Source organism: Camarhynchus parvulus, chromosome 4, assembly GCF_901933205.1.
Source record: "Camarhynchus parvulus chromosome 4, STF_HiC, whole genome shotgun sequence".
In the NCBI taxonomy this organism is placed as follows: Eukaryota; Metazoa; Chordata; class Aves; order Passeriformes; family Thraupidae; genus Camarhynchus; species Camarhynchus parvulus.
The window spans coordinates 26362510-26376051 of record NC_044574.1 but is presented as its reverse complement, the minus strand read 5'-3'; the positions used below and the strand labels follow the sequence as shown (position 1 = coordinate 26376051).

Here is a 13542-nt window from a genome sequence, read left to right as displayed (position 1 = left end):
TGTGACCTTGTGCAAGTCTTTCTAGCCTCAAAGAAAGGATTCTGCAATTTATGTTTATGTCCTGTTTAATGCAACGGGAAAAAAAGATGCATTACTCCAGCTAAACAGCAAGTTTGTACAATAACATAGGGATTAAAAACAAGTCATGTGTAGTACTCACAATTTTATGGAAGGTAACCTTCCTTTTGGATTAGAAGCTGAGGTAGTTGGGGGCATTCAGTTTTCACTCCTGCAGAATTTCTCACTTCACTAATGCATTTGATAAATGATAAATTTCAATGGAAGATGCAGGAGTCTGTTTTATGTTATGTAAAATGTAACTTTCTGAATTGATAGATGATAAAATAAATGGCCAAGACTTTTCCTGAGAAGATGTGATGTACCAACATTTGGTCTCCGTGTTTGGTCTCATGTTTTTTCATAAATGAGCTGAAAAAAAAAACATTTGAGAAAAAGTTGTGGATAATATTTAGCTTATAGGGTTTGCGCATGTACAAAACTGAGATCATGTAAAAAAATGTTCAGGTTCAGTAAAATAAACCAAATGTGTCTCCTCACACTTTACTTGCAAAAAGCCTTAAAAAAGCTTACCTAAACACATCACAAAATATAGCAGAATGAAACAGATGGGAACTAGGCTCCCTGCGTGACTGTCTTAGGAAAATAAAATCTTAATATAAATAGATAGGAATTGTTAATATCAATTCCTAATAGCAATTGAAAAATAACATCTGCAGTCATGGAATACACTCGGGAAATATCAGACCTCCCTTGGTACATCTGGGTCATCATTAAGAGGTGTCAGCAGTTATTTTGATATATAGTGTGCAAGACAAGAATTGTAATTATCTACTCTGATTGTTTTGTGTCTTAAACCTCTGTGTGTGAGTTCTGAAACATGATTTTCAGTACTGCAGCTTTCACATTAAATAGATGTTTTGGAATGCCTGAGGAGAAAAAAAATTAAAGGTGGATAACTATATATAAAGTTTGTATATGACAATTTCAGTATAAAAGCAAAATAATTGTTAGAAAATGAGACTGATACATACAGTGTTATTTTTATTGATTAATAAATATTTATTACAAGGAAGTTTTTAACATGGGACTAGGAGATCAGTTAGCATGACATGTCTAAAAAGGGTTTGCATTCTTGTTAGGAAAATCAGCTTATTGACAAAAAGTGCCAAAGAAGAATTTATCTTGGAGGTATTTGGACACCAAATAGAAACATGAACTTAATGGATGATGCATAAAATGAAATCAAGCCATGCTTCTCATAGTATAGGGGATAACCCTTTCCATTCAACCTTCTGATTTTAGTCATACTTGAACTGAAGCTACTGTATGTTAATCATGGTCATTGTAGAGCATTTTTTTGACAACACAAGTGACCTACATTGTAAACCCTTGTGCAACTTAAGAGTAGAAATTCTGACCTAACTAAAACAAATTCTTGTTGTATGTTACGGTTGTTTCCTTCTGTTTTAGAGAATTTACTGTGTGAAAAAATGTGTGTGATGAATGGGAAAATATGAAGTGACTGGCACCATGTTTAGAAGCTCTGCTTTATGGCTCTGTGTTTTTCTTGTTTTTTACCTTTAGCCTCCGCACCACCCAGCAGAGTAAATAAACGTAGAGTTTCTCCAAGTGTTGTTTCCACCTGGGAAAAGAGAGGCATCATCATGTCTAACATTACTATTGACCCAGATGTGAAACCGGGCGAGTATGTCATCAAAAGCCTCTTTGCTGAATTTGCTGTTCAAGCTGAAAAGAAAATTGAACTTGTAATGGCTGAACCTTTGGTGAGTCCTTTTAGTTTTCATAGTATCTCTCGAAATGGTCTTGTTTTTTTCTGGAACAGGCTGATTTATCATGTGTATGGTTACTGCAAAAAGCACTCCCAGATATTGTTGACTTTTCAGAGAGATTACTTCAGGAATAAATAAGATTCTGCAAACAGGATTGCTCCCTGATTTGTTTTATTGACTTGTGTCCAAACTGTTGCCTAGTAGTTACTGGAAACAAGACCTCTTAAGTGTATCCCTAAGGTCTGTGAAGTTACAAAAGGAAATAGGAAGAACAAAAAATGTTCTTTCATTAATACTGTGAAGTGTGTTTCCTGTCAGTGTTTCTTTTAAGTAATACCTAGGCAATATACTTTCAAGAAAAGAGACATTTGGTTTGTTTTCTGAAGTAATGATACTAACACCTGGAATAATATAGTAGTCTGCATATATTGCAGGTAAGGCAAAAAGGTAAAATACCATTGGTGATTCAGACTTCGTGGTCTTGAAATAAATGGTTTTCTTTTAATTTGGAAATTTCTGGGGAAAAAACCAAGCAAAAAACCCCAAAACCACAACAAACAAAACCAACTTTTTTTTTTTTTTTTTAAACCTGGAAATTCACTGGGCAGGTGAGATGCTGTGGCTAGCAGAAGGCCAGCTCACAGAAGGCTTCTGTTGGTAGCTGCTGCTTGCCAAAATGCTCATGTGCAGAAAGTGCCTATGTGAGCATTTGAGCCCCAGTTTTGAAACTTCAGGAAAAAGTTTTCTTAGGAAGCAGTCCAAAAGAACACAAAAGCAGGGCTGAAACTGTTTTGTGGATTATGGAATCATCTTCAGCTACAACCATTAGTAGATAAAAGGCTGAGGAAAATGAAACTTTTCTTTATACCTGTTCTTTATATATATGTCTGTATGCACCAAGCAAGTTTACAACTTAAATATAACTTGTCTATTTGTTTTGGACATCCAAAAAAGTAATGTATTCAGGAGGGGTTTATAAGAAAGCACAAAAACTTTGTAGCGAAAGGAGCACACAAGTGATGAAGGGTGCCTGGCTGAAAAATGAGAGAAGAGCTGTAGTGGCAGTGGTGCTGTGGGAGGAAAGGCTGGTAGCTTCACTGTCCATCTATGTGCCAAGTGCTGCTCCTCCATCCCCATTCCCATCCATCAGCTAAACAGACAGGGAGGGTAGTGCTTGGCCAGAGGGACAGACTGCCTGGAACTGAGATGAGCTGAAGAGGGCTTTTCCTGCAGACACAGCTAGTTTGGAGTCAAATATAACCAGAATAATGGGAGCAAGGCAAATATAATAGCCCTGGAGTTCACTTGTGCTGCAAAACCTGTCCCTAGACCAGATAAAATAAATCCTCTGTCATCAATCCCAGGTTGTGTCTGCTTGCCATGCTGTTGACTGTTAATTAAACAAATGTTTTTAAATCTGTTAATCATACAAAATTGAAACATCTCACCAGATTAAAAATTAGAAACCCCATGAAACTAATTAAATAATTCACTTTTCACAGAAGAGCGATTCCCAGCTCTGTTGCCTGGTGAGGTTTTATGGTGATTGCATGAAGTCTACCTTAGTCAAGATTTTTTACTGATAAGAATCTGAAGTCAGTATTTTGTGTGCATACAGTCTATATAAAATTCTTTAGGGTAAAATAAGAACTCATAAATATTACTTAAGTAGTCATCTATAAAGGTTTTAAACAGTTTTGTCTGGGTTCATTTGCTAAGTTGAATTCCTTTAAACAAAATGTATTTTAATGGAAACAAATGTAATTTACATGTATAGCCAGCTTTCCTTATTTTATATTGATGGGTGAGAAGGACTGTATAGAAAACCAGCGAATTAAGAGAGGTGCCAAAGGCTGTGGAAAAGTGAAATAACCTGAGCCTGTATAACATAAAGAGGTAGAAGGGAATCCTTAAGTGTCCAACTGAAAGGAAATACTAAAGTATTGAAGCAGCTTTATTTCTGTATGTAGAATTTTTATAAGTACTGAACATTCAGTTCTAGTGTATGAAATTTAAAAAGAAGGATAAAAAGGCTGGAAGAGCACCAGAAAAGCACTGATTGTGATTGGATAAAAGGCTTTAATGGAAGAGTGGAAAGCCCTTTATTATTTTAGTGTGATTTGATTTTGTGGAATGACTTGGCTGCAAACGAAAATATGAAGAATATATATAGAGTTACATAAATCTTTAATGAAGCTAGGCTGTTGGGTGAAGCTGTTTGAGAGAATTTAAAGCCAGACTAATAAAAAAATATGAGCTAGATAGTTTTTAAGACTTGAACATGACAGTAGGGGAGCAAAAATTAATTAAAATATAAATTAGAAAAAAGTCACTGCAGATCAAGACAGCATCTGTGGGTGAGGGGTAGTATCGTTTTTGCTAAATGTATGGATTACATTTAAAGGTAAGTGACTTGTGATTTCAAAAATTAACTGAATGGTTTCTCTGGCTGTGATTTTTAACCTTATTTCTTCTTACTAATTTAATTAAGAGTTCTCTACTTGCAAAATTGTAATACCTCAGCTTTTTCAAAGTTACAGGCAGAGCTATGCTTAAAATAAATGATTCAATGAAAGCAGCAAGTGTAATGACAGGAAGGAAGATCATCCTTTTAGTGAATAAATGAAATAAAACCAGTTTTTTTTTTTTAACCAGCTGTGCTAAATCTTTTGGAGCAGTATGTAGTTTTAAAGGAAAAAAGAGCCCAAGAGTAGTCTTGTAGCTTAAAAAATACTCCTTCTCAGCTGAGAAGGATGACACTGAGGAATGACACCAGCCTTCCCCAAATGTGACATAAACCATACCAGTTAAAAAGATTAGCAATAAGCGGAATTATTTTGCATTCTGTCAAGCTGCATGTAAGTATGGATGGTTAGAATTTAAGCAGAGAGTTTAACATGGTGCCAGCTACTAAATTGTAGTTGTCTCACGCTGAAGTCACAACTAGCAAGAGTATTTATGCCTGTTGCCAGCACAAGCAGTTTTATTCTGCTGTGTAAATACTACACATGGCTCAGACTAGTGCTGTGCACTTCTGCAAGTCTTGCCCAGATGCTTTCAAAAGTTTTTCTGAAGTACAATTTAGCACAGTGCTCTGCTTGCCCCTGGGGCAGGGATGCATTGCCCAGCCCTGGGCCTGCAGGAGGTGAGGCAGCATCCCTTGTCTGGTTTCTTCCCTGCAGCTTGGAGCTCAACCAGAAGCACTCTGAGCCACCCTGCTGAGGTGTGCTGGCCACCAGAGGATGGTGCCAGGGAATGCTGGAGAGGGGCCAATGGGTGGTACCTTTTTCCATGGGTGCAGTTGTTTGCACAGCACATGCACATCCTGATCCCTGCTGCCTGCCATATGTTGACATTTCTCCTTTACACAATGGATGCAAACTGCTCTTTGCTTAATGCAATAGTGTTTTGGTTTTTTTTCATTTCACTTGTAAAAGATAAATGGAGACCTATTATTTTCATCTCTCTCTGAACTTCAGGAAGCCAGGAAAATATATCTTCAATTATTCCGTTAGGGTTTTCAGACCTTTACTTTATGCTGTTGAATAGATTTTTTTAAAATCATGTGAGAGGACTGGAGCCATGACAAAGCAGAAGTAGAAGAAGACATTAAACGAAACTAGATTTAAAAGCCAAATAATTCAAAGGCCTTGATAAACCTGTGGTTGCGTTCAAGAGTATTATTTGGTTATGTCAGGTTTATTTGGTTAGTGTTACATTAACTCTACAGTGTATTTACCTTTTAAGAGTTAAGATCCTTAGTGCTAAGGAAACATAATAGAGTTGGTTATGAACTTGTAAGGTCTTCATTCTTTCTGACCTTAAAATCTTAAACATTTGATATACAGAAGTATCTAAATTAGTATGGGTTATGGGAGGGAAGCTAAACTTTCAGAACTAGCTTTCTCTCTATTGACATGGATTTCAACTTTGTGTAAAGACTTACGGATTGTTTCACTTCTCTTTGATTTGTCTTTTTTTTTTTTAGCAATTTTTGGATTTAGACACATGCAATGGGTATAGTGAACCCAGGGTTTCTTCACCTGTGTAATAGTTTTGTAATATTATGGTGGAAACATGGTTTGTTGGGACGTTGTATCCAAAGGACACTTAGGGAACCTGACTTTTCCCATCTACTTACAGGAAGACTTCTTCCCATCTTCTTACACTTTTCCATCTTATAAGGAAATAGTTTTTCTCATTTAACTTACTTAGCAATGATGCAATGTTTGTATAGAGTGGAACGTTTCTTGTATTTCTGCTTTATAGATAAGATAGCAATTACTCTGCAGTTTATCTGAAAGCATAATACAGATAACAAGAATTCATCTATAGCAGGCATTCCTGTGTAAAAAAAAAAGGAGGCAGGCTTGCTAACTAAATGAAAATTTGGCTTTGCAAATGCTCTCTGGAGCTTTTAGTATATACTTCAAAATATCAATTCTCATAACAATGTTTTGAACAGATTTAACATGTAAAATTACATGAATTTGAAAGAATCAAGAAAGTGAAACCTTTCCCCCTTTGCTTTTAAATAGACAGTGAAAGAACATTAACTATTACATCAGTTGATCAAAAAATAGAGCTTTTTCAGAATAATCAATGCATTTGCCTAGAAACCCTCTTCTTAAAATATTTTTTAATTTGGGCATACTGGAAGTGAACATAAATGGTAGTATTTTCCTAGATAATAAAGTGGATTTCTTTGGATTATGGAAAGTGAAAATGACTTGTGCATTGACATTTTTATAATTTCAAATTATGCTTTCAGAGTAGGCAAGTTCTTTTTGCTTGGGCAGTGTTGAATCCAAGTTTTCAGAGGCTGTAGTAGTTGCCAGATACTGCATTCTTTTTAACACCAAATACAGCTGCACTTAAAGGAGAAAATGCCAGAAACTGTGCTGTATTTTCAAGATTACACTTAAGACAAGAAAAAATAAGTTGCCTGTTCAAACCTTGGATTTGGGACATGCACAATGAATTTTTATCTGTTGAACATACAGGCTGTCTCTTGCAGCCTTGCAAGTGTTAATCACCGAGCAATGTTGACTTTCTCAGTTTTTGTCAACAGCCTGACAGCATGGGTGTTGTCTCATACTAAACTACTGAGCAGTTACTTTGTGCTGAGTTACAACCTGTTGAGAGCAGAGCTGGCTATCAGTATTGCTCACACCTCCCTTTACATGCCAGACAAGGCAACTACCTGACTTACCTAGCTCCATAAAACTTCCTTGTTTGCTTACTGCAATTTAACGTGAGCTATTAACTCTTTAGGTACATTTTTACTTTCCTTGTGAAAGATAACATTTTGCACTCATATTATTAAGTGAAGGATAGTTTGAAATTTTTTAAAATAAGGGAAATGATCAGCAGATCTTTATATATGTTACTGCTTTGCAGTGTGCTCTTAAAGCTGTTACTGTGGCCCTTGGGTTGCTGTAAATCAGTGACCCTCAGAGCCAGTTCACAGGACTCAGTGTTCTTTTCCTTTTTTTCTTCTTCTTTTTATACCTGGGCAAGGTATAAAACTTATATTTCTTGTAAGTGTATAATTTCGTACTCTACAGTGACTAGTAAGAATTACTATTTACTATTACAGTTTGTAAATGTTTTATTTCCATAATGCTTTAATCTTCACTATATTATTTTGTCAGGAGTATAATTGAATTTTGTTTTTAACAGAGCACTATGTCATATGCTACTGGTAGCAATAAATATTGTAAGAAGTAAAACTCTTGTAATATTGTGGGTTTTTTTGTTCCTTACAGTTATTTCAAGTTAAAGCAAGTGATTATTCACACTCTCCTTTTACTGGAGTAGGTCTTTTAGCTGTGTTTCACTGCAGTTCAGAGGAAGAGCAGATTAGAAATGCATTGAACACTTGTCTCTGCCTTTGTGAAGACATTTTAAAAATCATTATTGTAACTTTGAATAATTGCCATATATGAACATGAATAAACTTACTAATTGAGATAGGAATGGCTTTCCCTCCAAGTTACACTTGGCACCCACCACCAGCTGGTCCCTGTTTGGCCTCTGCCATCTTCTGTTTGTCAGTCTTTCATGTAATTATTGTTTAGCTATTGAATTAATTTTTGGGAGTATACATCACGTCTCCAGAAATATTTCTATCTAAAAAACAATGCAAATATTTATATTAAAAGTTTTTTCTTTGTTCTGTAATATAACTGGAAAGAAGTAATCTATCTTTGATAATGGTCAATGACATTGTGAAATGTATGTTACTTTTTATTTTTTGTACAGGAAAAGCTCTTGTCCAGATCTCTTCAAAGAGGTGAAGATCTTCAGTTTGATCAGGTAGGAGACATGTAATTGAAGGCAACTTTCATTGGATTAAGGTGGGCTTTACTTTTGCAGAATAGTGGTTTCACTGTTGTAATAACTTAAAACATTCACATCTGAATCTGTGTCAGAAGATTTAGACTCTGAATGTTAGTTAGACTTTATTTTCCATTGTAGAATATGATAGTAATAAACTATTAGAATAGGTAATTATTTGAAGGTGGCAGTGAAAACTGGTGGAAGAAAGATGCTGACGTACACTAAGGGACAAAAAGTCTTAGTTTATTTCCACCTCACTTACTGTTTGAGTGTCTGGGGTTCTGTTTTTATAAACAAATAGTGTTAATTTTATTTCAGTTACATGGCTTTTACTGAGCGCTTTCTGATTCTATGGCAGAAGGTATAGGGTATATTCAAAGTGTTACTAAAGTTGTTACTTTGTCCTTTGCTGAGAATATAGATATACTGACTGCTAGGCAATTCCATTTCACTTACTCTCAGTGAACCGTGTGTGGAAAGACTCTCTGCTCAATTTATTCATATTTATTATCTGTATTTCTAATTCTTCAATAGTGTAGGCATGTTTGTGTCCCATAACCACTTCCTTGCAGTGGAGAGGCAGTGTTCAGAGGAAGCCCCATTAACTGCCTGTTCCTGTTCTTGACTGTTCCTGAATAGCATCTACTATATGAAGCTTAGCGTTCTAAGAGAGGTTCTAAAAATAGGCTGAATGAAGAGAAATAAAAAATAAAACATGTAACTTTTAAAATTGGATAATATAGAAAGAAAGTGGTTTTCCTAAAAATACAGGTTGGTTTTTTTTTTAATTTTGATTGTGTATATATATGTGTGTGAGTTCTTATTTTGTTCTTTTATTATTTGTAATCTACTTTGAAGTCAAGATCTGAACTTTAATGCAACTGAATAACTGCTTTACACAGACCTGAATGGCTGGGATTATGAACTTTGTTAGGGAATTTGGCACATTTTTTGGCAAAAGGATTTAAGATTGCATGTCTGTTCATTGCTCACTGTATAAAACCCTTATTAGGAATAATTCTCCAGCAGTGCAGAAGATTACAGATTAAAAAAGTGATTGGTAAAGTGTGGGAATGAGGAGGATCCAGAGGACACAGCCACAGCATCCAGCAGAGAAGCTACAGCTGTTGCTGGGCCAACCTTGTTCACCCAGAGGTCTTTATGGAGCCAGGAATCTGGGTCTAAAAAGTGGCTTTACCTGTACTGATGATGGGGTCTAAGTTTGTAAGTGTTGTACTTTGAATAAAGAGAGCATGCTTGGAACACAAGAGGGCCCTGGGATTAAGGTGGTATCTAATTAAGACTTGTTCTCTCATCTCAATAAATGATAAGAAAAGGGATGGAGGAAGAAGGCATGTAGTGTTGCCTGTCCCTGTAATGAAAAAGTAAAATAGTATTTAAGGGGATTTTAAGTCATTTTTGTTAGAAACATAACCAGACCAAGAGGGCATGCAATTAAAACAAGTTAGAAAAATCAATAGCTTTTAATTTCTAAACAGCAGAAATCTTGTCATTTGATATCTTAATTGGAACAATAATATAAATTCAGCTAAAAGAGGAGAAATTTTGGAAAAGGAAAAGGAAATTTGTATGTTGATACACTCGTGAACTGTTAAAAATTTTAGTACCAGAGCTTTCCCTTTACCATTCCTAGCACATCAGGAAGCTACCAGACAGGAGTTTTTTTATAGAGCATATATTGCATTTCTTAAAATATTTTTGCTTGTACAGCTTGAAACGGAAATAGCTAGTGTTTTTCTTTTTTTTTTGTTTATTGTAGGAAACATCCTTGGCAATTTCCTACTCTTGTCCTAAGACACCAAAATTTTATGATCACACAGAAGCCTGTGTTGGCCTTCTCAGTGACTGAAAGCAGATGTATGTGAGGTTCAGGGTTGTTCATTATTAGGCACAACTTGAGCAACGTTTTCAGGATGAGGATTTTGGCCAAAGCTGGAATTTGTGCTCTAGCATCTTACTATAATTTTGCTTCTCTATTTTTACCTCTCACTGTTGGATATGTTATGTGAAGCAATTAGCAATATGTTACAGCCTTTAAGACTTGAGCAGGATTTGCTGTTTCATTCAGAGGAGTTGAAGGATACGTCATATCTATTGCAGCCCTGTCCTCCTGGGTATTACAGGAGCCCTTTGTCTGGATTGCTGCTTTCAACCTAGGCATAATGTAATGCTAAAATAAAAGAGTATTCTTGTATGAGAAATAGGTCTCTATAAAAGAAATTATTTTTTTATTATAAAATGATTTTGAATTTAGTACCCAGGCAGTATAGTAATTATTTTAAATGAAAAATAGCTGATGTTCTGCTTAGATGCTATGCAGTATTAGCAAAGATGTCATCTTCCTGGTGATTGCAGTGCCTTTTCATTAGAATACAAAGAATGCAAAACTTGGCAGGAAATAAATAATTATTATGTAAAACTTTTTTATTTTTCAAGAGGAAAATACTTTATTATGCCAGTAGTTTCTGGATTTAGCATTTTAGCAGTGACATTTTTGAATGCGTATGATGCATGCTTGTTTCTCTAGAAGCCAATGTATATTGCCTAGCTACTTTTATGAACATTTATGGATAGTATTAGTATTGATAAACTGTGTAAACTTGCAGGAAAACCTGAAGAAAAGGTTTAGTAAAACTTAAAATGCAGCTTGCTTCCTTTTCTTCTACTAATAAACCCATCAGTTCAGAGAACTATTTAATTCTTGTGACTTGAATAACTAATTAACAAAATGAGTAATGTATTCAGAAGATTAGAAGAGGTCCTTCTGAGGTTTTCCTGTGGTTAACTTGTCCCCATCCTTTCAACAAAGCTAAAAACCCAAGATGTTTCAAATCAGGAAAAATAAATAACTTCATTAATGTTATATCAGAACACGTAATGGCATAATATTATATTGTCACCTGGAATAGTAAATAATAGATAAGTTACAGCATGAGCATGGCTTCTGTTAAAACCTTATTTGAAAGATCCAAGAGGTAGGTAATACATGGCATCAGTGAGCAACATGGTAACTCTCCCATTTCAGCCTGTGTTTAGGGACTGGGCTTGCTCCCTGCTGCCTCCTGGAACCAGGTTTATAATGGCATTTCACTGTCTTCAGTCATTCTTCTCCTTTCCAAAAAGTTTTTAGTTAAAGGAAGCCGAGATCATTTAAGTTTAATAACATCTTAAAGTCTTCCTTCTATAATGGTTCCTATTGCCACATCTGTTGCCAAATCTGTTGCACTACTCATACAGATTTTCTGAAAGAAAGCAGAAGATGGGGGAGTTATAATAAAAGTAAATATAGCCGGAGACCCAGACCAGTCAAATGTATTAAAGGCAATGTAGAATATCTAAAAGGCTCTTATTTTTGTTTATATAATATCCAAAGAACCAAATTTTTTAAAGTTTTAAACTTCAGTTTAGGAGAATTGGCTCTTGTCATGTGTGATGCGAAGGTTTCTATACTTCAGACATACATACGGCAACATTCAGGGACATCCTAAAAGCTCTGCTGTTTTCTCAAAGATTTCGTACATGTTATATTGTCTATAAATTTGTCATTTTGTGATCTCTGTGAGCTTTGGAGCACTTTACTTAAATTTATTATAACAATGGACTCAGTATATTTACAGTAAGTGTCCTAGGTGAAAATGAATATTAACTTGCCACTTTGTGAAGTTATGCGATGTATGTTTTTTAACATTGAAAAACAATTTGAAAGAATTATGAAACTCCAGGATTTTCATAGCTATATCAGGCTGAAGTATTTTTCTTGTTCTTTCAGTTGATAAGCTCTATGAGCTCAGTAGCAGAGCACTGTCTCCCCTCCTTACTACGCACCTTGTTTGACTGGTACAGGCGTCAAAATGGAACAGAAGATGAATCTTATGAGTATAGACCTCGGTCAAGCACAAAATCAAAGGGGTAAGAATTTTCCTTGCAGAAGTCTGTTTGATTTTTGTGTGCTTTCTCATAAGAAAATGTGTGCTTTGTACTTCTGTGACAAGTATGTTGTATTTGGATTTGTCCTTACCTAAATTTGTGTAGAAAAACCACAGACTTCTTTAAGATAGTGTATTTAACTTGTGTAGATGATATACATGAAGTGACTTAATGGTTTTGGTGTGGACATACAGAAGGAAGTTGGATACTGGTAATTCTAAGCTAGTTTGTCCCCCCTTTTTTTTTGATTATTGGCAGGTCCTTTCAGGAGGAGGGGGCAAGGTGTCAGTACTGTGCCAAACCCCCAAGTCTTTCCACCTATCCATTTTATATACATCTGCAACCGTGATTACCTGAAAAACAATGCAGTCATTGTCCCTGCAATATTTGTGTTCAGTCGTGTGTCTCATAGCCGTGTTTCTTGTTTTAGGGATGACCAACAACGTGAAAGAGACTATCTACTTGAAAGGAGGGACTTAGCTGTAGATTTCATTTTTTGTTTAGTTTTAATAGAGGTTCTAAAACAGGTAAGATCTTTTGCTTTGGCATTTTAATTTTAATATTTTGCTTGTAATTTTGGTTTTGATAATCTCCTTTAAATTTTTATTTTAAAGACTAGAACATATCTATGATGTGCCTATGCAAGGCTGTAATTATACTTTCAGTTACATAAAGCCTTTGGCCTCACCTGCCTTTTCTTTACATGCCTGCATTATCTTAGTTCATGTGTCTTGGAAAGCTGCTGATGTACTGCAAAAAGCAGAACTGTAAAAAATAACATTTAATTTATGCTCAGTACCCTTTGTCGGCTTAAATGTTCTTGAAATACAGATTGAAATTGTTGGATAATGAAGTCAAAATGTCACTTTAGAATTATCCTTATTTGGCTAAGAATGCCAATACAGATTGTGTAAAAGTTATATATTGCAAAATTACCTTGATACATGCCAGCAAAGGATGTGTCCTTGGATGCTGGTGGGAGAGATTTCACCAGAGCATCTCACAGTACTGTTTATTTGCTTCATACATGCATGTATGTATAGGTACTACATACATGTAAGTGATATGTGCCTTTCAGATACCTGTTCATCCAGTGCCAGATCCTTTAGTACATGAAGTTCTAAACTTGGCTTTTAAGCACTTTAAACACAAGGAAGGGTAAGTTTCAATTGTGTACTTTAAAATATTTTGTATTACCAACCTGTGTGATTTCTTTGTGTGATTGCTCTCCTTTGCCTCATATGTAACATGTTGGTGATAATACAAGTGTGAATGAACACAAGTCAATGTCTTTAAATTGAAAACATATCTTGAAAGAACTTGGTTGTGTTCAATGTAACACTGAGTTTATTTTGCTTAGAATATACAGAATGATTTGCATCCTCAGATGCAGTAAGAAAAGTCTGAGTTTGGATAAATACAGTAAAATTTCTATCCAGAA

The 13542-nt window shown here is 35.3% G+C and overlaps 1 protein-coding gene across 4 annotated transcripts in view; it reads left to right on the top strand.

Moving 5' to 3' along the window:
* The window catches only part of FRYL (FRY like transcription coactivator), a 161872-nt gene that overhangs the window by 65891 nt on the left and 82439 nt on the right, over window positions 1–13542 (top strand). For all 4 annotated transcript variants that reach the window (XM_030947153.1, XM_030947152.1, XM_030947151.1 and 1 more), the window contains 5 exons: window positions 1606–1805; window positions 8076–8129; window positions 11944–12083; window positions 12532–12628; window positions 13180–13259. In XM_030947153.1, coding sequence (XP_030803013.1) covers window positions 1686–1805; window positions 8076–8129; window positions 11944–12083; window positions 12532–12628; window positions 13180–13259 — 491 coding nt within the window. In that variant the 5' untranslated portion in view covers window positions 1606–1685. The remainder of the gene's footprint in view (window positions 1–1605; window positions 1806–8075; window positions 8130–11943; window positions 12084–12531; window positions 12629–13179; window positions 13260–13542) is intronic.